This window comes from Pan troglodytes, chromosome 20 (assembly GCF_028858775.2).
Source record: "Pan troglodytes isolate AG18354 chromosome 20, NHGRI_mPanTro3-v2.0_pri, whole genome shotgun sequence".
NCBI lineage: Eukaryota > Metazoa > Chordata > Mammalia > Primates > Hominidae > Pan > Pan troglodytes.
The window spans coordinates 17,851,527-17,871,782 of NC_072418.2; the positions used below are offsets into that span (position 1 = coordinate 17,851,527).

General features: G+C 53.4%; 1 protein-coding gene across 2 annotated transcripts in view; it reads right to left on the bottom strand.

Annotated features, from left to right (window-relative positions):
- Positions 1 to 324: 324 nt before the first annotated feature.
- The window catches only part of NOTCH3 (notch receptor 3), a 41,289-nt gene continuing 21,357 nt past the window's right edge, over positions 325 to 20,256 (bottom strand). For both annotated transcript variants that reach the window (XM_009434909.4, XM_003316164.5), the window contains 13 exons: positions 19,997 to 20,129; positions 19,658 to 19,915; positions 19,456 to 19,574; positions 18,130 to 18,695; positions 14,664 to 14,996; positions 11,340 to 11,494; positions 11,000 to 11,222; positions 10,755 to 10,839; positions 7,926 to 8,088; positions 6,464 to 6,768; positions 6,045 to 6,192; positions 3,144 to 3,241; positions 325 to 2,406 (listed from right to left, as the gene is read on the bottom strand). In XM_009434909.4, the coding sequence (XP_009433184.1) occupies positions 1,354 to 2,406; positions 3,144 to 3,241; positions 6,045 to 6,192; positions 6,464 to 6,768; positions 7,926 to 8,088; positions 10,755 to 10,839; positions 11,000 to 11,222; positions 11,340 to 11,494; positions 14,664 to 14,996; positions 18,130 to 18,695; positions 19,456 to 19,574; positions 19,658 to 19,915; positions 19,997 to 20,129 (3,639 nt within the window). In that variant the 3' untranslated portion in view covers positions 325 to 1,353. The remainder of the gene's footprint in view (positions 2,407 to 3,143; positions 3,242 to 6,044; positions 6,193 to 6,463; positions 6,769 to 7,925; positions 8,089 to 10,754; positions 10,840 to 10,999; positions 11,223 to 11,339; positions 11,495 to 14,663; positions 14,997 to 18,129; positions 18,696 to 19,455; positions 19,575 to 19,657; positions 19,916 to 19,996; positions 20,130 to 20,256) is intronic.

The window sequence follows — 20,256 nt, forward strand, 5'->3', positions numbered from 1 at the left end:
TTGCTTGTCTCTTTGCCCACCACCTCGAATTGGCCACTGATATTTCTAAATCTGATTGTGACCTTAAGAGCTCCACCAACTGACAACTTTCTTAGCCTCTCCATTAAAGAAAGTTCTCGAGCAAAAGAATCTGATTGGCTCAGCTTAAGTCAGGTGACAACCACTAATCCAATCGGTAGTCATCTGCCAAAAGAGGAAGCATAAGTAGACTGGCAAGTCAAATGTATTTACCCCAAGATGGGAGCTCAAGTTAGCCCTGGGTGGGGGAGATAGAAGTCCCGCTGCCACCACTCCCCACCTTACCTAGACACAGACCAACAACACTGAGTGTTAACTATTCCTTTATTAGGTGGTGAGGGGAGTGGGGGGCTGTACAATGCAGGGCTTGGGAATTCAGCTACACAGGGATTTTGACCAGAAGCCATATTACAAAAATAGCCTAAAAATACCTCTATTCTGCCATGAGGCTGGGCCAGAGGATTACCAGGAAGAGGAAGTACCACTCAGGCATCTCCTCTTCTTGTAGTCCCGCATTTACAGGGACACAAAGGAATGCATACATCTGCCCTGGCTCCCATTTCCCACCAGCAGCCCCCTAGTTCCCAAAGGGAGATGGCCAAGGGTGGGGCTGGGGCAGAGGGAGTTGGCAGTGGGCCCTTCCCCAGCAAGGCTATGGAACATGTCCCATCTGGAATGCAGTGAAGTGAGGGAGGTGGGGTGGGGAGGAGGCTCCCAACACTCCCCCGACCCCTGGCCCCAGTGGGTGCGCCCAAGGGTGCCTACTTGGTACATACCTGGGTCGTGTACTCAGTACACGGGATCCCAGTCATGCCTGTGTACTAGGTACACAGAATCCAGCTTGGCCAAATGGGCCCACAGACTCAGCCCCACAGGGGCACTGGGGGGTTCACAGGGGGAGGGAGCATCTCCATATATATATTTTGTAAAAAATAATAATAATAAGTTTGTTTAAATGAATTTGTTTCTATACAAAATGTAAAAAAAAAAAGAAAAAGAAAAATAATAATAATTCATTCATGTCAGAGTGTAAGGAAATGAGAGGCCAGAAGGAGAGAGAAAGGAATGAGGGAAGAGAGAAGTGGGGAAGAAGGAGGTCCCAGACTCTTCACAAGACTGAGAGGGTGGGTGGTAGCCCCCACCCATTATAAATAAAGGAAGACTGAAGCCCTGGGCTGATGACCTATCTCGGTCACACTGCAAGGCAAGGATGAAGGAGGGTTGGTGGAAAGAGAAGAGGATGAAAAAGACTAAAAGGAAGGAAGAGACAGAGAAAGAAAGGAGGCAGGACAGGGGTCTCTTTAGGCCCCCAAGATCTAAGAACTGACGAGCATCTCAGGCCAACACTTGCCTCTTGGGGGTAACTTCTGGCTGGGGCCCCAGCTGGGTCTGGGCCTGAGCAAGGGAGCTGGGAACAGACAAGGGAAGTGGCTGGGCAGGCAGTGCCCCAGTGGTGGTGGCCATGGCCCCGGTGGCAGTGGCTGGGCTGGGCGTGGATTCGGACCAGTCTGAGAGGGAGGGAGGCGAGGGGCTGGCCCAGTGCTCAGGGGATTCGGGGGATGGGGTCAGGTAAGGGTGCTCACTGGGAACCCGCAGGAAGCGGGCCTTTGGGGGGCTGCTGTGTGCCCCAGCCGCCGGGTACTCCTCGCCATGTCCTGGGACTGCCAGGTAAGGCGGGGGCCGCTCCTGCGGGGAGACGGGGGTCCCTGGGTTGAGCAGCTGGGGTCCCGGCGCCAGTGGCAGCAGGAACGAGGGGCCTGGAGGGGCAGGTGGGGGCAGCCGGGCCCAATCGAGGGGGACAGCCACAGGGTTCAGCAGGCCCAGGCTGAGTACACATCCTCCAGGGGGCTGGCGCCCTAGACCCGCCCGGCCTGGGCCACCAAGCTGTGCCAGAGACACTGCAGTGGCAGTGGCAGCTGCATAGGGCCCCTCAAGGGGGAAGCCACCAGGGGAAGCAGGGGGCCCACCGAAAGGCCGCGGGGAGTCCAGCGAGTCCACGGGCGACAGCGTGACCGAGCTGTCAGCCAGGGGGCCCGGGCAGGCCAGCGTCAGCTTCTTGCCCCGCCCCCGGGGCCCCTGCGGCCCCAGCCCCGCCTTCCCGGGGGGCCTCCTGCTCTTCTTGGACCCCGACTGTGCCGCTTTGAGGCCAGGGAGGAAGGCCCCTGGAGGACAGAGCAGAGGCCCCAGGCCGTGGGGACCGGGGGGGCTGCGGGGCCCACTGGGTTGATCCAGCAAGCGCACGATGTCCTGGTGCAGTCTCTCCTGGGCTACGTCCCGCGGCAGCCTGTCCAGGTGGTCGGTGATCTCACGGTTGGCAAAGTGGTCCAACAGCAGCTTGGCAGCCTCATAGCTGCCCTCGCGGGCGGCCAGGAACAGGGGGGTCTCCTCCTGGGGGGCCAGAACCCACAGAGGTCGGCGAAACCCCAGCTAACAGTAGCAAAGTCTTCCAGCCTCTTGGGGGAGCCCGAGAGCTATGAGTTTGTACACTGGAGCTTGACAGACCTGGGTTAAATCCCGGCTGCGCTGGGGGAGCCTGGACAAGTTCTTTCCTCTAAACCACATTCGTCCATCACCTACTAAGTGCCAGAGGTCAAGGCCAGGACTAGGGTGAGTTAAGCGAGGTACTCACCTTAGGCATAACTTTTTTTTTCTTGTCTTTTTTTTTTTTTTGACAGAGTCTCGCTGTGTCGCCCAGGCTGGAGGGCAGTGGCGCCATTTCAGTTCACTGCAACCTCAGCCTTCCGGGTTCAAGCGATTCTCCTGCCTCAGCCTCCCGAGCAGCTGGGATTACAGGTGTGCACCACTACGCCCAGCTAATTTTTGTATTTTTAATAAAGACAGGGTTTTACTACGTTGGCCAGGCTGGTCTCAAACTCCTGACCTCAAGTAATCCACCCATCTCGACCTCCCAAAGTGCTGGGATTACAGGCATGAACCACCACACCCAGCCATTAGGCACAAAATTTAAGGGGCCCCCAAAAACTTTAGTCACCAAAGTAAATTATATTTTAATCCAATGTTTGGGGTTTTGTTTTTTGAGACAGAGTCTCACTCTGTTGCCCAGGCTGGATTGCAATGGCGCTGTGCCACTGCTGACCCCCAGTGGACCAAGGGCTGGGGCTCACCTTGCTATCCTGCATGTCCTTATTGGCTCCATTTTTGAGCAGGGCCAAAGTGGCTTCCACGTTGTTCACAGCCGCAGCCCAGTGTAAGGCTGATTTCCCTGGAGGGTGAAGGGGAGAGAGGTCAGGACCAGGCACCTGTCCTGGGGTCCCCATGTCAGGGAGGCAGAAATTGTCTAGAATGTGGCCTAGGGGTAGAGGAGGCAGGCCTGCCGTGAATATCCAAGTACTTGTGTCTGGATCCATGTGCGTGCAAATCTGCAAAATGACTCTGTGCAATGGGGAAGCACTCTGTGTCTCTGTGTGTGTGTGTGTGTGTGTGCGCGTGCATGTGCATGACTGTCTATACACAGGGGGTGCTGTGTGGACCTCCTTCAGTTGAACCTAGGGTTGTGACATCCAATACAGTGGTCAGTCACATGTGGTTTTTATTTATCCATTTATTTATTTTTGAGGTAGTGTCTTGTTCTGTCACCCAGGCTGGAGTCCATCGGCACAATCTCAATTCACTGCAACCTCTACCTCCTGGGCTCAGGCGATTTTCCTGCCTCAGCCTCCCTAGTAGCTGGGACTACAGGCATGTACCACCACGCCCAGCTGATTTTTTGTATTTTTGATAGACATAGAGTTCCACTATGTTGCCCAAACTGGTCTCAAACTCCTGAGTTCAAGTGATCCACCAGCCTTGGCCTCCCAAAGTGTTGGGATTACAGGCATGAGCCACCGTGCCCAACCTACATGTGGTTCTTTAGATTTAAATTTAATAAAATAGGTGCCAGGACCATTCAACGGGGAAAGAATGGTCTTCTCAACTAATGGTGCTGGAACAACTGAATATTCACATTCAAAGAATGAAGTTGGACCCCTACCTCACACTTTATACAAACATTAACTCAAAATGGATCAGAAACCTAAATATAAGAGCTCCAACTATAGAACTAAACATCTAGAAGAAAACATAAGAGTAAATCTTCATGACCTTGAATTAGGCCAAGATTCTTAGATGTGACACCAAAACCACAAATAACAATAACAACTACAAAACAGATAAATTGGACATGATCAAAATTGAAACTTTTGGCCAGGCACAGTGGCTCACGCCTATAATCTCAACACTTTGGGAGGCCAAGGTGGGAGTATTGCTTAAGGCCAGGAGTTTGAGATCAGCCTGGGCAACAAAGTGAGACCCCATTTCCACAAAAAATTTAAGAATTACCCAGGTGTGCTGGCACACACCTGTAATACCAGCTATTCAGGAGGGTGGGATGGGAGGATCACTTGAGCCTGGGAGTTTGAGGCTGCAGCGAGCCGTAATCATGCCACTGCACTCCAGCCTGAGTGACAGAGTGATACCCTATGTCTAAAAATAAAAGAAAAAAAAAGTGGCCCATCGATACAATGGATTATTATTCAGCTGAACTATGCTACAACATGGGTGAACCTTGAGAACATAATGCTAACTGAAAAAAAGGCAGACAAAAAAGACCACATATCATATGATTACATTTATATGAAATGTCCAGAACAGGCAAATCCATGGAGACAAAAAGCAAATCAGTGGTTGCACAGGGCTGGACAGATGAGGGGCTTGGCAGATGATGGCCAAGTGGTGAGAATTTCTTTTTCAGGTGATGAAATGTTCTAAAATTGATTGTGGTAATAGTTGTATGACTCTGATTATACTAAGAGCCATTGAATTGTATACTTTAAATGGGTGAATTGTATGGCATGTTAATTATATCTCAATAAAGCAGTTTTTTGTTTTTTGTTTTTTGCTTTTAAAAAAAAGGATGGACTCAGTGGCTCATGCCTATAACCCCAGCACTTTGGGAGGCCAAGGCACGTGGATCACCTGAGGTCAGGAGTTCGAGGCCAGCCTGGCCAACATTGCGAAACCCCGTCTCTACTAAAAATACAAAAAAATAGCCGGGCATGGTGGCGGGCACCTCTAGTCCCAGACACTCGGGAGGCTGAGACAGGAGAATCACTGGAAACCGGGTAGTGGAGGTTGCAGTGAGCCAAGATCACACCATTGCACTCCAGTCTGGGCAACAAGAGCGAGACTCTGTCTCAAAAAAAAAAAAAAAAAAAAGAAAAAGGCAACATAAGGAGAAAAAAAATTAAATGAACTAAAACATTTACTTCTTCATTTGCCCCAGTCACATTTCAAGTCACCACATGTGGCCAGTGGCTACTATATCGGACAGTGCAGAGAATAATTCCATCATCACAGAAAGTCCTATTGGCCAGCCCTGCCCTAGAACTGTGGCTCTCAACTAGGAGAAACTCCCTGCCCCCAGCCCCCAGAGCATTTGGCAACGTCTGGAGACTGTTTTTTTTTTTTGAGATGGAGTCTGTCCCCCAGGTTGGAGTGCAGGGGCACAATCACGGCTCACAGACTCAACCTCCTGGGCTCAAACGACCCTCCCACCTCAGTTTCTCGAGTAGCTAGGGCCACAGGTATGCACCACCACACATGGCTAATCTTTCAAAAAACTTTTGTAGAACCCACTATGTTGCCCAGTCTGGTCTCAAACTCCTGGCCTCAAGTCATCCTCCTGCCTCAGCCTCCCAAAGTGTTGGGATCACAGGCATGAGCCACCACACATGGCCTGATGTGTACATTTATTATAATAACTTCCAGCAGGTGGAAGTAGAGTGTGTCCGTCTAACAAAGCAGGTGGAAATGAAGTATCTAGGGGAAAGGCACCTTTTTCTAAATCCCTGAGGCACCCTAAGGACTAGTGGTGACCCTGCATGACCCTGCAGGCTTCATGAAGCCTGGTTATGTGTGTGTGAGCTTCAGTGATTGGGTCTCAACATGGGTATGAATTTGCACCAACATGACCCTCAGGGCCCAGGTGACACTAACCCAGCTTAGACTTGATTCCTCTGCCAACCTACCAAGCTCATCCACAGCATTGACATCAGCATGGCTGGCAATGAGCTCTTCCACCATGCCCTCTACTGCCAGACGGGCCGCCAGGATCAGTGCCGTTGAGCCATCTGCCATGCGGGCATCCAAGTCTGTAGAGCGGTTTCGGATGAGAATCTAGGACAGAGAGTGGATGCAGCAGGAGGGGTCATGGCAGGAACAGAGGAATCAGGAGCACCCCTAAGTCCCATGAAGTCCCCAACCCCCATACCCCAACCCCTGAAATTGGTGAGGTTCAGGGAGCAGCTGCTTGACAGATACTGTATTCCCATATATCCCCATTTTCCAAATGAGAAAAAATGAGTCTGAAAGGCAGAACTGGGGCTGAAACCCAGGTAAGTCTAATGCCTGCCCCAGCTCTGAGGTCCAAAGTGTGTGCCTATCTCACCTGGAAGACACCCTGGGCATCAGCTGTGACAGCTGTGTGCAGGGGAGTGCGGCCTGAGTGGTCCTGGGCATTGGTGTCTGCCCCAGCATCCAGCAGCCGCTTGGCTGCATCAGCACGGGCATAACGGGCAGCCAGGTGCAAAGCAGTCTCGCCAGTACGGTCAGTCCGTGCCCCAAGCTGAGCCCCCTGGCAGATCAGGTCGGAGATGATGCTAGCTGATGTGTCATCTGCCTCATCCTCTTCAGTTGGCATTGGCTCCAGAGCCCCCCCACAGAAGGAAGCCAGCATTAGCGGGGTGAAGCCATCTGCAGGGACAGGAGTGTGTCAGCAGGAAGGTAAACACAGGGCCTTTTCCAGGAAATGTTATCAAGGGTACCCCATTAGGAGCTAATGGGACACATGGAAAAACGAGGATTAGCAGATCCTCCTATCTGCACACCCACACCCAGGATGAGGATTGGTGGGCATGTGATTTGTCACAGAACTACTCCTAGGGCACAGGGAACACAGGACAAGGGACTCTGGGAGTCAAGCAAGTGTGCAACCTCCAGTAAATTCCCAAAGGGTTATTCCACCTTGATCCTCCAAAGGGACTCTGGAACATGAGTTGTACCCCAGAGTTCTAATCCAACTCAAGGCAAAGAAACCATCCCCTTCATACTCCTGCACCCACTGGTTAGGAGCTGCCCCTTTCTGCCAATTCATTTGAGTATTTTAAAAGGGGGGAAAAAAAGAGAGCTGCCCCCAGGGACATAAAATCCCAGGCACTTCAGGCCCCAGCAGCCAGAAGGACTTCAAAAGAGAGCCATAAGTACAGGCCATTTGGAGCAAAAGCAAAATGAAGCTAAGGCAGGAATGCCCTGAAACATAACAAAGATGGATCTAAGAGGATCAAACAACATAGTCTGCTACACTGCACACACTGTACACAAGCACTTGTCCTCATTTTTCTTAGGGAGCCACTTGCATCCGGTTCTCCATTCTCAAGCCCTTGGTAGAGACCGACCTCCCCGCTCCACCACCAGACCCGATCCCCACCAGCTCAAAGACAGGTATGTGAATCAGGCTTGGTCAATTTGCATATTCCAGCCCCCTGGTCGTACTGATTGACTCAAGGATGAGCACGTGACCCTAGTCTGTCCAATCAGAATGCATCCTGAGACTTTTGCTGGAGCATTAAGAAGGTTTTGTAAGATTGGAGTCAAAGGGTAGAGAGGGGAAAACTGAGTCCTGGATCCAAATGTGCCACTTTTAGTTAAATGAGTTGATAAATCCCTTGTTTTACTTAAGCTAGTCTGAGTTGGACCTTTGTCACTTCCAACCAAGAGTGTTGCTGAATACACACACCCTTCACAGAAGCTTAGAGACTCCCCCAGTTCTCCCCAAAACACAGAGTCAGAAATAACCTCTCACAGGTAGGATGGGTGAGGGGCATCCCTTTGGGAGGGGCACTGTCACTGACCTGGGCCACGCACATTGACATCCATGCCATCAGCATCTGCGTCGCCCTGTGGTGGTGTCAGTGCCATGGCTGGTGCCACGCGGATGTCAGCAGCAACCAGATGGTGTTGAGTCCACTGACGGCAATCCACAGCCTCCTCAGCCCCCATGCCTGGCTCCTCTACCTGGAGGGGCAGGCACCCTGGATCTCAGATCTCACCCTTTGGTGCTGGGGAGAGCCACTGCCAGGGATGGGGCTGGGCATTCCTACAGGTTTCTCTTTAGGAGATACACACAGAGCCCTGGGAAATCATTTACCATCTGTTTGGTGTTTTATTTGTTTGTTTTTGAGACAGAGTCTCGCTCTGTTGCCCAGGCTGGAGTGCAGTGGCATGATCTCAGCTCACTGCAACCCCCGCCTCCCGGGTTCAAGTGATTCTCCTGCCTCAGCCTCTGGAGTAGCTGGGATTACAGGCACATGCCACGGTGTCCAGCTAATTTTTTGTATTTTTAGTAGAGAAGGGGTTTCACCATGTTGGCCAGGCTGGTCTCGAACTCCTGACCTCAGGTGATCAGCCCCTCTCAGCCTCCCAAAGTGCTGGGATTAACAGGAAATCAATGTGTGCCATAGCCCAAGGAGCTAATAAAAGGAAGACACAAGGTTTCTTTCTTTTTTTTTTTTTTTTTTTTGGTCTTTTTGAGTAATAAATGGCTTTAATTATTTATGTATATATTTTTTAGAGACTGAGTCTCACTGTATCACTCAGGCTGGAGTGCAGTGGTGCAATCATACCTCACTGCAGCCTCAACTTCCTGGGCTCAAATGATCCTCCCACCTCAGCGGCCCAAGTAGCTGGGACTATAAGCACACAGTATAAGCAGATTGGGATAGCATCTGATCCAGGTTCAAGTTCCAACCCCGCCCCTTAGTAGCTGGAAGGCTCTGGGCAAATCACTTTGAAGCTCTGAGCTTCTCATTGGCAAAATCAGGATGATGCAGCCATTCCACCATGCTAAGATACCACCACAATTACATTGGGCCACCCCTTTAATACCTCTAATACCTACTTTGGGATGGGAAGGCAGAAGGAAAAGTCTGGGTTGAGCAGGTTTTTTTATCTGTCCACTGTAATAGATGACTCCATTTCACAACATTAAAATATGGACAGAGGAAGGGAGTTTGTAAATTGAAGTATATGTCAATAGCTACTTTACAGCGTCCTCAGAGAGATGAAATAAGATGTTTTATGTGCATTAGAGACATTCAGCGGGTGCCTCAGTAATGCTAGCAGGATCTGTATGGACTCAATTGTGCCCCCTCTAAAAATCATACAATGGCCGGGCACGGTGGCTCACGTCTGTAATCCCAGCACTTTGGGATGCCGAGGCGGGTGGATCACTTGAGGTCTGCAGCTTGAGACCAGCCTGGCCAACATGGTGAAACCCCATCTCTACTAAAAATACAAAAATTAGCCGGGCATGGTAGCACATGCCTATAATCCCAGCTACTTGGGAGGCTGAGGCAGGGGAATCACTTGAACCTGGGAGGGAGGTGGAGGCTGCAATGAGCCAAGATCACGCCACTGCACTCCAGCTTGGGCAACAGAGTGAGACCTGGTCTCAAAAAATAAATAAATAAATAAACAGAAATCATACACTAAAACCCTAAATAATATATAAAATTTCCATGTGCCTGCATTTGAAGATAGGACTTTATTTTTAGACAGGGTCTTGCTCTGTTACCCAGGCTGGAGTGAAGTGATGCAGTCATAGCTCACTGCAGGCTCCAACTCCTGGACTCAAGCGATCCTCCTGCCTCAGCCTCCCAAGTAGCTGAAATTACAGGTGCAAGCCACCAAGCCTGGTGAGATAGGGCCTTTAAGGAGGTAATTAAGGTTAAATGAGGTTATAAATGTGGGACCCTAATCCAATAGGACTGGTATCCTTACAAGAAGAGGATGGGATGCCAAATCTCTCTCTCTCTCTCTTTCTCTATCCTCTGTGTACACAGAGGAAAGGCCATGTGAGGCTACAGTGAGAAAGCGGCCATCTGCACACCAGGAAGAGAGCCCTTACCAGGAACCAGCCCTGACAGCACCTTGGGTTTGGACTTCCAACCTCCAGAACCGTGAAAAAATTAATTTCTGTTGTTTAGGTCACCCATGCTGCGGGACTTTTTTTTTTTTTTTGAGACGGAGTTTCACTCTTGTTGCCCAGTCTGGAGTGCCGGGTTCAAGGGATTCTCCTGCCTCAGCCTCCCGAGTAGCTGGGATTACAGGTGCCCGCCACCATGCCCAGCTAATCTTTTGTATTTTTAGTACAGACGGGGTTTCACCATGTTGGTCAGGCTGGTCTCGAACTCCTGACCTCAGGTGATCCACCTCTGTGGGATTTTTTAATGGCAGCCAAAGCTGACTCATACTGAACCCAGGGGCATGACTCCATGAGCTCAGAACCAGCTCAGAGCACTTTCAGGCTAAGTCCATGCTGGACAAAATAGGAACTGACAGAGATAAGGCAGACTCGCTCTCTGGGCTGGGGGGACACCTCCAGGAAGAGTGCAGGCTGGCCAGGAAGCAGGATCCTGGCTGGGGAGGGGAAGGATGGAGGGGAGGATTTTCCACCTGCCCGGAGGGACCCTGGGGCCCCAGTGGTAAATCTTCCTCCCTCTGAGGTCACAGAACCACACTGAGAAGAAAGGGTTGCAAAGCTGGGACTATTCTCTGGAGTTAGGGAGGTGGGGACAGCGGTGCCATCCCCTGATCACGCCCATCATCCACTGGGGACCCCACCCAGTACCCTGAGAGGAGGGGTCAGAGGAGGGGGCAAAGGTCAGAGGAGGGGGCAGTACCTTTAGCCGCTTGGCCTCTGGGCACTCTGTGTCCATCCAGTCTGTGGCCACCTCCCCCATCAGGCTCTCACCCTTGGCCATGTTCCTGGCAGACAACGGGAAGAGGGGATGTGAGGGGGACACTAGAGGTGTCCAGCTGGGAAGGAGGATTTGGGGTGGGGTCAGAGGTCTGAGTCAGGTCAAGGCGGGGTCCAGGGTTCACAAGGTCCCCGTAGTCAGGGACAGGGAGCGAGCAGGGTTCTCACTTCATGCCCAGCGCGTCCTGGCCCACGGGTTCCCGCCGGCCCTTGTGACCAGAGGCCACGTCCTTGTGCAGTGAGAAGCCCTCAGGGAACCAGAGGGTGCTGTGCTCGCGCTTGCGCCGGGCCACCATGACACCCAGCACGAGAATGACCAGCAGCAAGACAGCGCCCGCCACTAGCAGCGGCAGCAGCGGGACGCTGGGTTCTGGAGGCTCCAGCGGCTCCCCTAAGAGCAGGAAGCAGAGGGCGGGGCTTCAGTCGAGGGCGGGGCTTTGGCCTCAGGCGGGGCTTCGGCCGCCCCCAGCTCCGTCCCCGCCACCCCCTCCCCAAGGCAGGGCCGCACCCCGCACGTCCCGCAGTGGGTACGGGAAGTCCAGGCGCTCCACCGCTGACAACGCTCCCAGGTAGTCAGCGGCGCTTTGGGCATCGGGGAAGCAGTGATCATTCTCAGGCGACTGCAGGCAGAGCCGGTTGTCAATCTCCAGCATTACTACCGAGCTGCAGGGACAGCAGGGAGGGACCAGAGGGCTCACAAATTGCCCGATGCACCCCCTGGCACCAAGCCCCACTTTCCCTCCCCAGCGCCCTCTCCACCCACAGGTCTCCATGGCCCACCTGTATCCACCTGGCATCCAACCCCACTGCACCCCTAAAACGTGTCTTGCTGTGGTCAGCAGTCCCCCCAGAACCGTGAATCCAATGGATATTATTTTTTGATCTTGCACCGAGGCTGGAGTGCAGTGGCGCGATCTCGGCTCACTGCAACTTCCCCTCCTGGGTTCAAGCGATTCTCCTGCCTCAGCCTCCCAAGTAGCTGGGATTACAGGCGTGTGCCACCACGCCCAGCTAATTTTTTTGTATTTTTAGTAGAGACGGGGTTTCACCACGTTGGCCAGGCTGGTCTTGAACTCCTGACCTCAAGTGATCCTCCTGCCTTGGCCTCCCAAAGTGCTGGGATTACAGGCGTGAGCCGCCACTGTGCCCGGCCTGTTTTTTTTGTTGTTTGTTCTGTTTTGTTTTGTTTTGTTTTTTGAGACAGTTTCACTCTGTCGCCCAGGCTAGAGCACAGTGGCGAAATCAGAGCTCACTGTAGCCTTGACCTCCCGCCTTCAAGCAATCTTTCCACCTCATTCTCCCAAAGAGCTGGGACCACAGACATGTGCCACCACACCTGGCTAATTTTTTGGGGGGGTTGGGGGTGGAGGCATAGAGATTAGGTGTCACTATGTTGCCCAGGCTAGTCTTGAACTCCAGGGCTCAAGGAATCCTCCCACCTCAGCCTCCCAATGTGCTGGGTTTACAGGCCTGGGCCACTACGCCCAGCCAATGGACATTGTTTGTTTTTTGTTTTTGAGATGAAGTCTTGCTCTGTTGACAGGCTGGAGTGCAGTGGTGCGATCTCAGCTCACTGCAACCTCCGACTCCCTGGTTCAAGTGATTCTCTGCCTCAGCCTCCTGAGTAGCTGGGATTACAGGCACGTGCTACCATGCCCAGGTAATTTTTGTATTTTTAGTAGAGATGGGGTTTCACCGTGTTGGCCAGGACATTGTGTTTGTTTGTTTGTTTGCTTGCTTGTTTTGAGACAGAGTTTCACTCTTGTTGCCCAGGCTGGAGTGCAATGGTGCTATCTCAGCTCGCCACAACCTCCACCTCCAGGGTTCAGGCAATTCTCCTGCCTCAGCCTCCTGAGTAGCTGGGATTACAGGCATGCGCCACCACGCCCCGGTAATTTTGTATTTTTAGTATACACAGGGTTTCTCCATGTTGGTCAGGCTGGTCTCGAACTCCCGACCTCAGGTGATCCACCCGCCTCAACCTCCCAAAGTGCTGGGATCACAGTTGTGAGCCATCACACCTGGCCTCTTTCTCTTTTTTGAGCCAATTCCATTCATCCAATCCTTAGGTCTCCGTGTCCCCAGATTAATTCTTCTGTTCCTTCTCTCCCCACTCCTTTGAGTCCCTCTCATGGCTTCAATGATCATCAACACTTTTATATCTTTCTTGTTTGTGTCTTTAGCCCCCAGGTATCTCCTTGGAGGCCTTCCCAATACTTCCAGGTCCCTCAGACTCTGCAAGCTCCAAAATGACCTGTTTTTCACTTTGTGGCCCTATCACTCAGTTAGCTTAGCCAGGGGCTGGTACATCAACCACTCTCCTTCATCCCTCTACCCCTCCCCTTCCACCACCCACATCCCAATATCTGTAAAACCCAACCCTCCTCTCTGTATCAGAGACCCACCCCTCTTAGGTCTCTGCCTTCTCCTCAACAATAGCTACACCTCCCTTCTGGTACCTCTACCAGGCCACTAGCAGGATACTTCTATATTTTTTCTTTTTCTTTTCTTTTTTTTTTTTTTTTGAGACAGAGTCTGGCTCTGTTGCCCCGGCTGGAGTGCAGTAGCACAATCTTGGCTCACTGCAACCTTCACTTCCTGAGTTCAAGTGATTCTCATGCCTCAGCCTCCTGAGTAGCTGGGACTAAAGGCATACACCACCACGCCTGGCTAATTTTTTGTATTTTTAGTAGAGACAGGGTTTTGCCATGTTGCCCAGGCTGGTCTCAAACTCCTGACATCAAATGATCTGCCTTCCAAAGTGCTGGGATTACAGGCGTGAGCCACCGAGCCCCTCCTATTTCTTTCTTCTTCTTCCTCTTCCTCCTCCTCCTCCTCCCCCTCTTCCTCTTCCTCTTCCTCTTCCTCTTCTTCTTTCTTCTTCTTCTTCTTCTTCTTCTTCTTCTTCTTCTTCTTCTTTTTTTTTTTTAAAGAGATCGGAGGCCGGGCATGGTGGCTCACGCCTGTAATCCCAGCACTTTGGGAGGCCGAGGCAGGTGGATCACGAAGTCAGGAGATCCAGATCATCCTGGCTAACACACTGAAACCCCGTCTCTTACTAAAAATACAAAAAATTAGCCAGGCATGGTGGCGGCCTCCTGTAGTCCCAGCTACTCGGGAGGCTGAGGCAGGAGAATGGCATGAACCCGAGAGGCGGAGCTTGCAGAAAGCCGAGATCGCGCCTCTGCACTCTAGCCTGGGCGACAGAGCGAGACTCCGTCTCAAAAAAAAAAAAAAAAAAAAGAGAGAGAGATGGGAGTCTTGCTATGTTGCCCAGGCTAGATTTGAATTCCTGGGCTCAAGTGATCCTCCAAGTAGCTGGGACTACAAGAATACATTGTGCCCGGCTTTATCTTCTATGTCTTTAAGAAGAAGAAAATTAGCCCGGTGTGGTGGTGGATGCCTGTAATCCCAGCTACTCTGGAGGCTGAGGCAGAGAATTGCTTGAACCCAGGAGGCAGAGGTTGCAGTGAGCTGAGATCGCGCCACTGCACTCCAGCCTGGGCGACAGAGAGAGACTCCGTCTCAAAAAAAAAAAAAAGAAGAAGAAGAAGAAGAAGAAGACGAAGAAAAAAACCCTACACATGTATTTAACCACTCTGCCAAGCCACTTAGCAACCTGCCTCCCCACAAGCCAGCACTAGACCTGGGCAATTCTACCCCAGAAGCACTAGCTCCATCTGGAGGCATTTTTTGCTTGTCACAGCCAGGAGGCGGTGCTCCTGACATCTAGTGGGTAAAGGCATTAAGTGAAATGAAACACACAAGACCTGGATCAACAGCATCTCTCCTCTCCCCAGCCACCACGGCTCTTCCAGGTGGGGTCACTCACCCGATCACCTCGGGGGCCAGCTCCCGACGGGCCCGGGGTTCGGAGCCAGGACTAGGCCGGTGGTAAGGGAAGACCATGGCCTGGCCGTGCGCGTCCAGGCGGAAGCGCAGCGAGGTGCGCAGGATGGCGCTGAGCCGCTGCAGAAAGTCGGCGCTGGAACGCAGTAGCTCCTCCGGCGGCAGCAGCACTGTGAGCACCAGCACGCCGCGGGCCAGCAGGGCCGGCACCTCGCTGGCACAATCCAGCCCATCCCAGCCGCACTCCTCCGTGTTGCAGCCCTGGTCGCAGCGGCCGTCGGCAAAGTGGTCGGCGCAGTACTTCTCGTACACCGGGCTGGTGGGGAAGGGTGAGGCAGAGAGGGGCGGAGTCAGGGGTCAGAGGAGACAATCCCCTTCCATGCATTCACACCGTAGAGTACAGAGACTCCAGACAAGGCTTGCACAGGGGACTGGAATGTACGGACCCATGCCAGGCTTTCTGCAAATCTTGCCATTCACTGGATAATTTTTTTTTTTTTTTTTTTTTTTTTTTTTTTTTTTTTGAGACGGAGTCTTGCTCTGTCGCCCAGGCCGGAATGCAGTAGCATGATCTCTCAGCTCACTGCAGCCTCCACCTCCCCGGTTCCAGCGATTCTCCCGCCTCAGCCCCCCAGTAGCTGGGATTACAGGCATGCACCACCACGCCCGTCTAATTTTTGTATTTTTAGCAGAGACGGGGTTTTACTATGTTGGCCAGGCTGCTGTTGAACTCCTGACCTCAGGTGATCCACCTGCCTCGGCCTCCCAAAGTGCTGGGATTACAGGCATAAGTCACCGCACCCAGCCCTTGATAATATTTTTTTAAATTGATTGATTGAAATGGGGTCTTGCTCTGTTGCCCACGCCGGAGTGCAGTGGTGCAATCATAGCTCTCTGCAATCTCAAACTCCTGGACTCAAATTATCCTCCCTCTTCAGCCTCCCAAGTAGCTAGGACTACAAACCCACACCACACTCCCGGCCTCACTGGCTAACTATTAATCAGTAATTAATAGTTAGCCCAACTGACTACCATGTGTTGGGCACTGCTGCAGGCACAAGGATAAGGCCTGGCCACAATTCCTGGTCCACGTGCAGCTGGCATTCCACTGGGTGAAGACAGATAGTAAGGGAGATACATGAGCCAAATATACAGCATCTCCATTACTCATCAATAAAATCAAAATACAGGCTGGGTGCGGTGGCTCATGCCTCTAATCCCAGCACTTTAGGAGGCCAAGGTGTACGGATCACCTGAGGTCAGGAGTTCTAGGCCAGCCTGGCCAAAATGGTGAAACCCCCGTCTCTACTAAAAATACAAAAATTAGTCAGGCATGGTGGCGGGCGCCTGTAATCCCAGCTACTTGGGAAGCTGAGGCAGGAGAATAGCTTGAACCCAGGAGGTGGAGGTTGCAGTGAGCCAAGATCACACCACTGCACTCCAGCCTGGGCAATGGGAGGGAAATCCTGTCTAAAAAAAAAAAAAAATATATATATATATATATATATATATATATGTATACACACACACACACACACACACACACACATGCACACATATAGTGCTGGATGGAATTAAATGCTAAGCAGAAAAATAAAGCAGAGGAAGGGCTGGGGGTGACCAGGGAGGTGCTCACTGAGAAGGTACCACCATTTCAGCAAAGCCTTGAAGGAGGTGAGGGAGGAGCCATGTGGGGGAAGGGAACAGCCAGGCAGTAGGAACAGCTTGTGCAAAGGCCCTGATATGGGATCAAGCCTGGGGTATCTGGGAAACAACAGAGAGGCCAGGGTGGCTGGAACAGAGTGAGTGAGGGGAAAGCAGAGAAGATGAGGATGTGGAGATTAAGGGGGTGGAGGGTTCCAAGCAGACAGAGAGGTACGCAGAGGACAGAAGGGGCAGGGTGTAGGGATGGACAGATGGACTGCCTAGGACAGACAGAGAGAGGGGCAGAAGAGGGGCAGAGATAGTCAGGGGCACCCACAGATAGCCATATAGAGGAGCAAAAAGAGTGCATGGATGGACAGATTCGGCCCAAGGATGGACAAACAGGAGTGGAGGAAGACAGTTGGGTACACAGAGGAACAAAAGCAATTTTTTTTTTTTTTTTTTTTTTTTTGGTGAGACAGAGATTTACTCTTGCTGCCCAGGCTGGAGTGCAATGGCACGATCTCAGCTCACCTCATCCTCCACCTCCCAGGTTCAAGCAATTCTCCTGCCTCAGCCTCCCAAGTAGCTGGGATTACAGCCATGTGCCACCACACCCGGCTAATTTTGTATTTTTAGTAGAGACGGAGTTTCACCATGTTGCCCAAGCTCGAACTCCTGACCTCAGGTGATCTGCCCTCCTCTGCCTCCCAAAGTACTGGGATTACAGGCGTGAGCCACTGTGCCCGGCCAATAAAAGGAATTTTTAGGCTAGATGTGGTGGCTCAGGCCCACAATCCCAGCACTTTGAGAGGCTAAGCTGGGTGGATTGCTTTGAGCTCAGGTGTTCAAGACTAGCCTGGACAACATGGCGAAACCCCATCTCTAAGAAAAAGCACAAAAGTTACCCGGGCGCGGTGGCTCACACCTGTGGTCCCAGCTCCTAGGGAGGCTGAGGTGTGAGGGTTACTTGAGCCCAGGAGGTAGAGATTGCACTGAGCCAAGATCACACCACTGCACTCCAGCCTGGGCCACAGAGAGCAAGACCCTGTCTTAAAAAAAAAAAAAAAAAAAAAAAAAGGAGCCAGGTGCGGTGGCTCACGCCTGTAATCCCAGCACTTTGGGAGGCCAAGGCGGGCGGATCACAAGGTCAGGAGTTCGCGAGCAGCCTGGCCAATATGGTGAAACCCTGTCTCTACTAAAAATACAAAAAAAAAAGCCAGGCGTGGTGGCAGGTACCTGTAGTCCCAGCTACTCGGAAGGCTGAGGCAGGAGAATCGCTTGAACCCGGGAGGCGGAGGTTGCAGTGAGCCGAGATGGAGCCATTGCACTCCAGTCTGGGCAAGAGAGCGAGACTCCGTCTTAAAAAAAAAAAGGAATTCGGCTGGGCACGGTGGCTCACACCTGTAATCCCAGCTACTCCAGAGGCTGAGGCAGGAGAACTGCTTAAACCCGGGAGGCAGAGGTCGCAGTGAGCCGAGATCGTGCCACTGCACTCTAGCCTGGGCCACAGAGCAAGACTCCATCTCGGGGGGGGAAAAAAAAAGGAATTATTGGATGGAGAAAAGGGCAGACAAACGGGGCAGAGAAGTGCATAGGCAGATAGAAACAAGAACAAGATAGGCAGAGCACATGGATGAACAGACACACGGACAGACACGTGGGACACACCGATGGGCAGATAGGGTGCACAGAGAAACAGACGGGGCAAGTGGATGGGCAGGTGGAAAGAGAGGCAGGGCCCATGGACAAACAGACTGGGATGGATGCATAGACAGACGGATCGATCGGGTGGATGGGCTCACTTGCAAGTGCGCTCGCGGCCACCAGCGTGGCAGTCGAAGTTGTCGTAGAGGCAGGCGGGCGAGCTGCAGGCGGGGTCGCAGCGGCTGTTGTTGAAGAGGCGCCAGCACTGCAGCGCCTCGCATTGCCGCCAGGGGTCGCCCACGCTCAGCGAGCAGTCGCCGCCGTCCCAGCCGCAGCCTGGGCTGTTGCACTCGCGGTCGCAGCGCTGGTCCCCGCGCTTGGCCTGGCAGGCGGCGCGCGGGCACCGCGGCTCCTCCGAGACCTCGGGTGCCGCGGCGGGCGCCTCGCAGCGCGGCCCAGTCCAGCCCTGCGCGCAAGCGCAGCGGAAGAAGGGCGCGAGCGGCGCGGGGCGGCAGGAGCCCCCGTGGAGACAGGGGGCGGCCGCGCAGCTGGCGTTGCTGGCCCCCGGCGGCGACCCCGGGAAGCTGCGGCAGGAGGGTCCCGACAACCCTGGGGGGCAGGCGCAGCGCGGCCCGCGGGGCGTCTGCTGGCATGGGACGCCCACCGGGCACTGCAGCTCCCGGCAGGAGCGCGCCACCCGCTCGCAACGCGGACCCCAGAACGGCTGGGGGTCGGGTTTGGGGAGGGAGGGATAAAAATGAGGGTGGGGAGTGGAGGGAAGGAGGAGAAGAAATGGAGGAGTGGGGAAAAGAAGAGTCAAGGGGAGAGAGGGGGAAGAGAAGAGGTCAAGACTAAGGAAGGTTGAGACCCCCTCAACCTCCCCATGTCCCACCCAACCGCTCCCCTTTCCACAGTGGAGACCCCACCTGGCAGACAAGCCCTGCCATCCCAGGAGGCCACGCCCCCCAATCACCATCCTCACCCTTTTCCCTTCAAACCTCCAGGAAATGTCGGGGCAGGGGGTTGTTTCTTTGTTTTTTGAGACGGAGTGTCACTCAGTCGCCAGGCTGGAGTGCAATGGCGTGATGGCTCACTGCAACCTCCGCCTCCCGAGTTCAAGTGATTCTCCTGCCTCAGCCTCCCGAGTAGCTGGGATTACAGGCAGCTGCCACTACGCCCGGCTAATTTTTATATTTTTAGTAGAGACGGGGGTTTCACCATGTTGCCCAGGCTGGTCTCGAACTCCTGGCCTCAAGTGATCCTCCCGCCTCAGCCTCCCAATGTGCTGGGATTACAGGTGTGAGCTACCACACCCGGCGGAAATGTCAGCATTTTCCAGAAACTCCCTTCCCTTCGATGTCTCCCCTAAAGCCACATCCTCCTCCTAGACGCCACGCCCCTACTACTCCAGAGGCCACGCCCCTACCACCTCCTCCAGAGGCCACGCCCCTACTCCTCCTCCAAAGGCCGCCACCCACACCTACTTGGGCACAGTGACAGGTGAAGGTCAGCCCACCCCCAGGACCCGGGCTAGGACGGCACTGGCCTCCATGCTGGCATGGCTGGGACTCGCAGGGAGACAGGACAGTCTGACATCGAGGACCTGAGCGAGCAGGAGCATGTAGATCAGCCACAATGGGGGAATGACAGGCGGGGTCCCAGGCCAGCCCCTTCGCCAACGCTTACCTGAGAAGCCAGCATGACAAAGGCAACGGAAACCTCCGCCTGGGTCCTGCAGGCAGTCCCGGGTGTGTGCCGCGTGGCAGGCACCTGAGCGACACTCATTGATGTCTGCCTCGCAGCGCAAACCAGTGTATCCTGGGGGACAGGTGCAGCGGAAACCGCCCACCAGGTCCACGCAGGTGCCATTGTGTAGGCACCGGGGCCCTGAGTCCAGGGGTGGGCCTGGGCCGCAGTCATCCTCATTAATCTCGCAGAGCACCCCTGGGGGAAGAAACGAGGGGTGGTCAAGAGGGAATGAAGACAGCCTCTCATCCTGTCCCCCCAACCCTGGCCCTGGCATACCCAGCGTTCCTGGGGGACAGGAGCAGAGATAGCGGGCCACGAGGTCAATGCATGAACCCCCGTGCTGGCAGGGCTGGGAGGCACACTCGTCCACGTCGTCCTCACAGTTATCACCATTGTAGCCAGGAAGACACTTCAGTGGGGTAAGAGAGGTACCCACTCAGCTTAGTGGGACACAGACCCACCTGGACATACCCATGAAGACGCAAAGAACCCCAGCACAAAAGGACACACACAGATATTCAGTGCACTACCAGTAG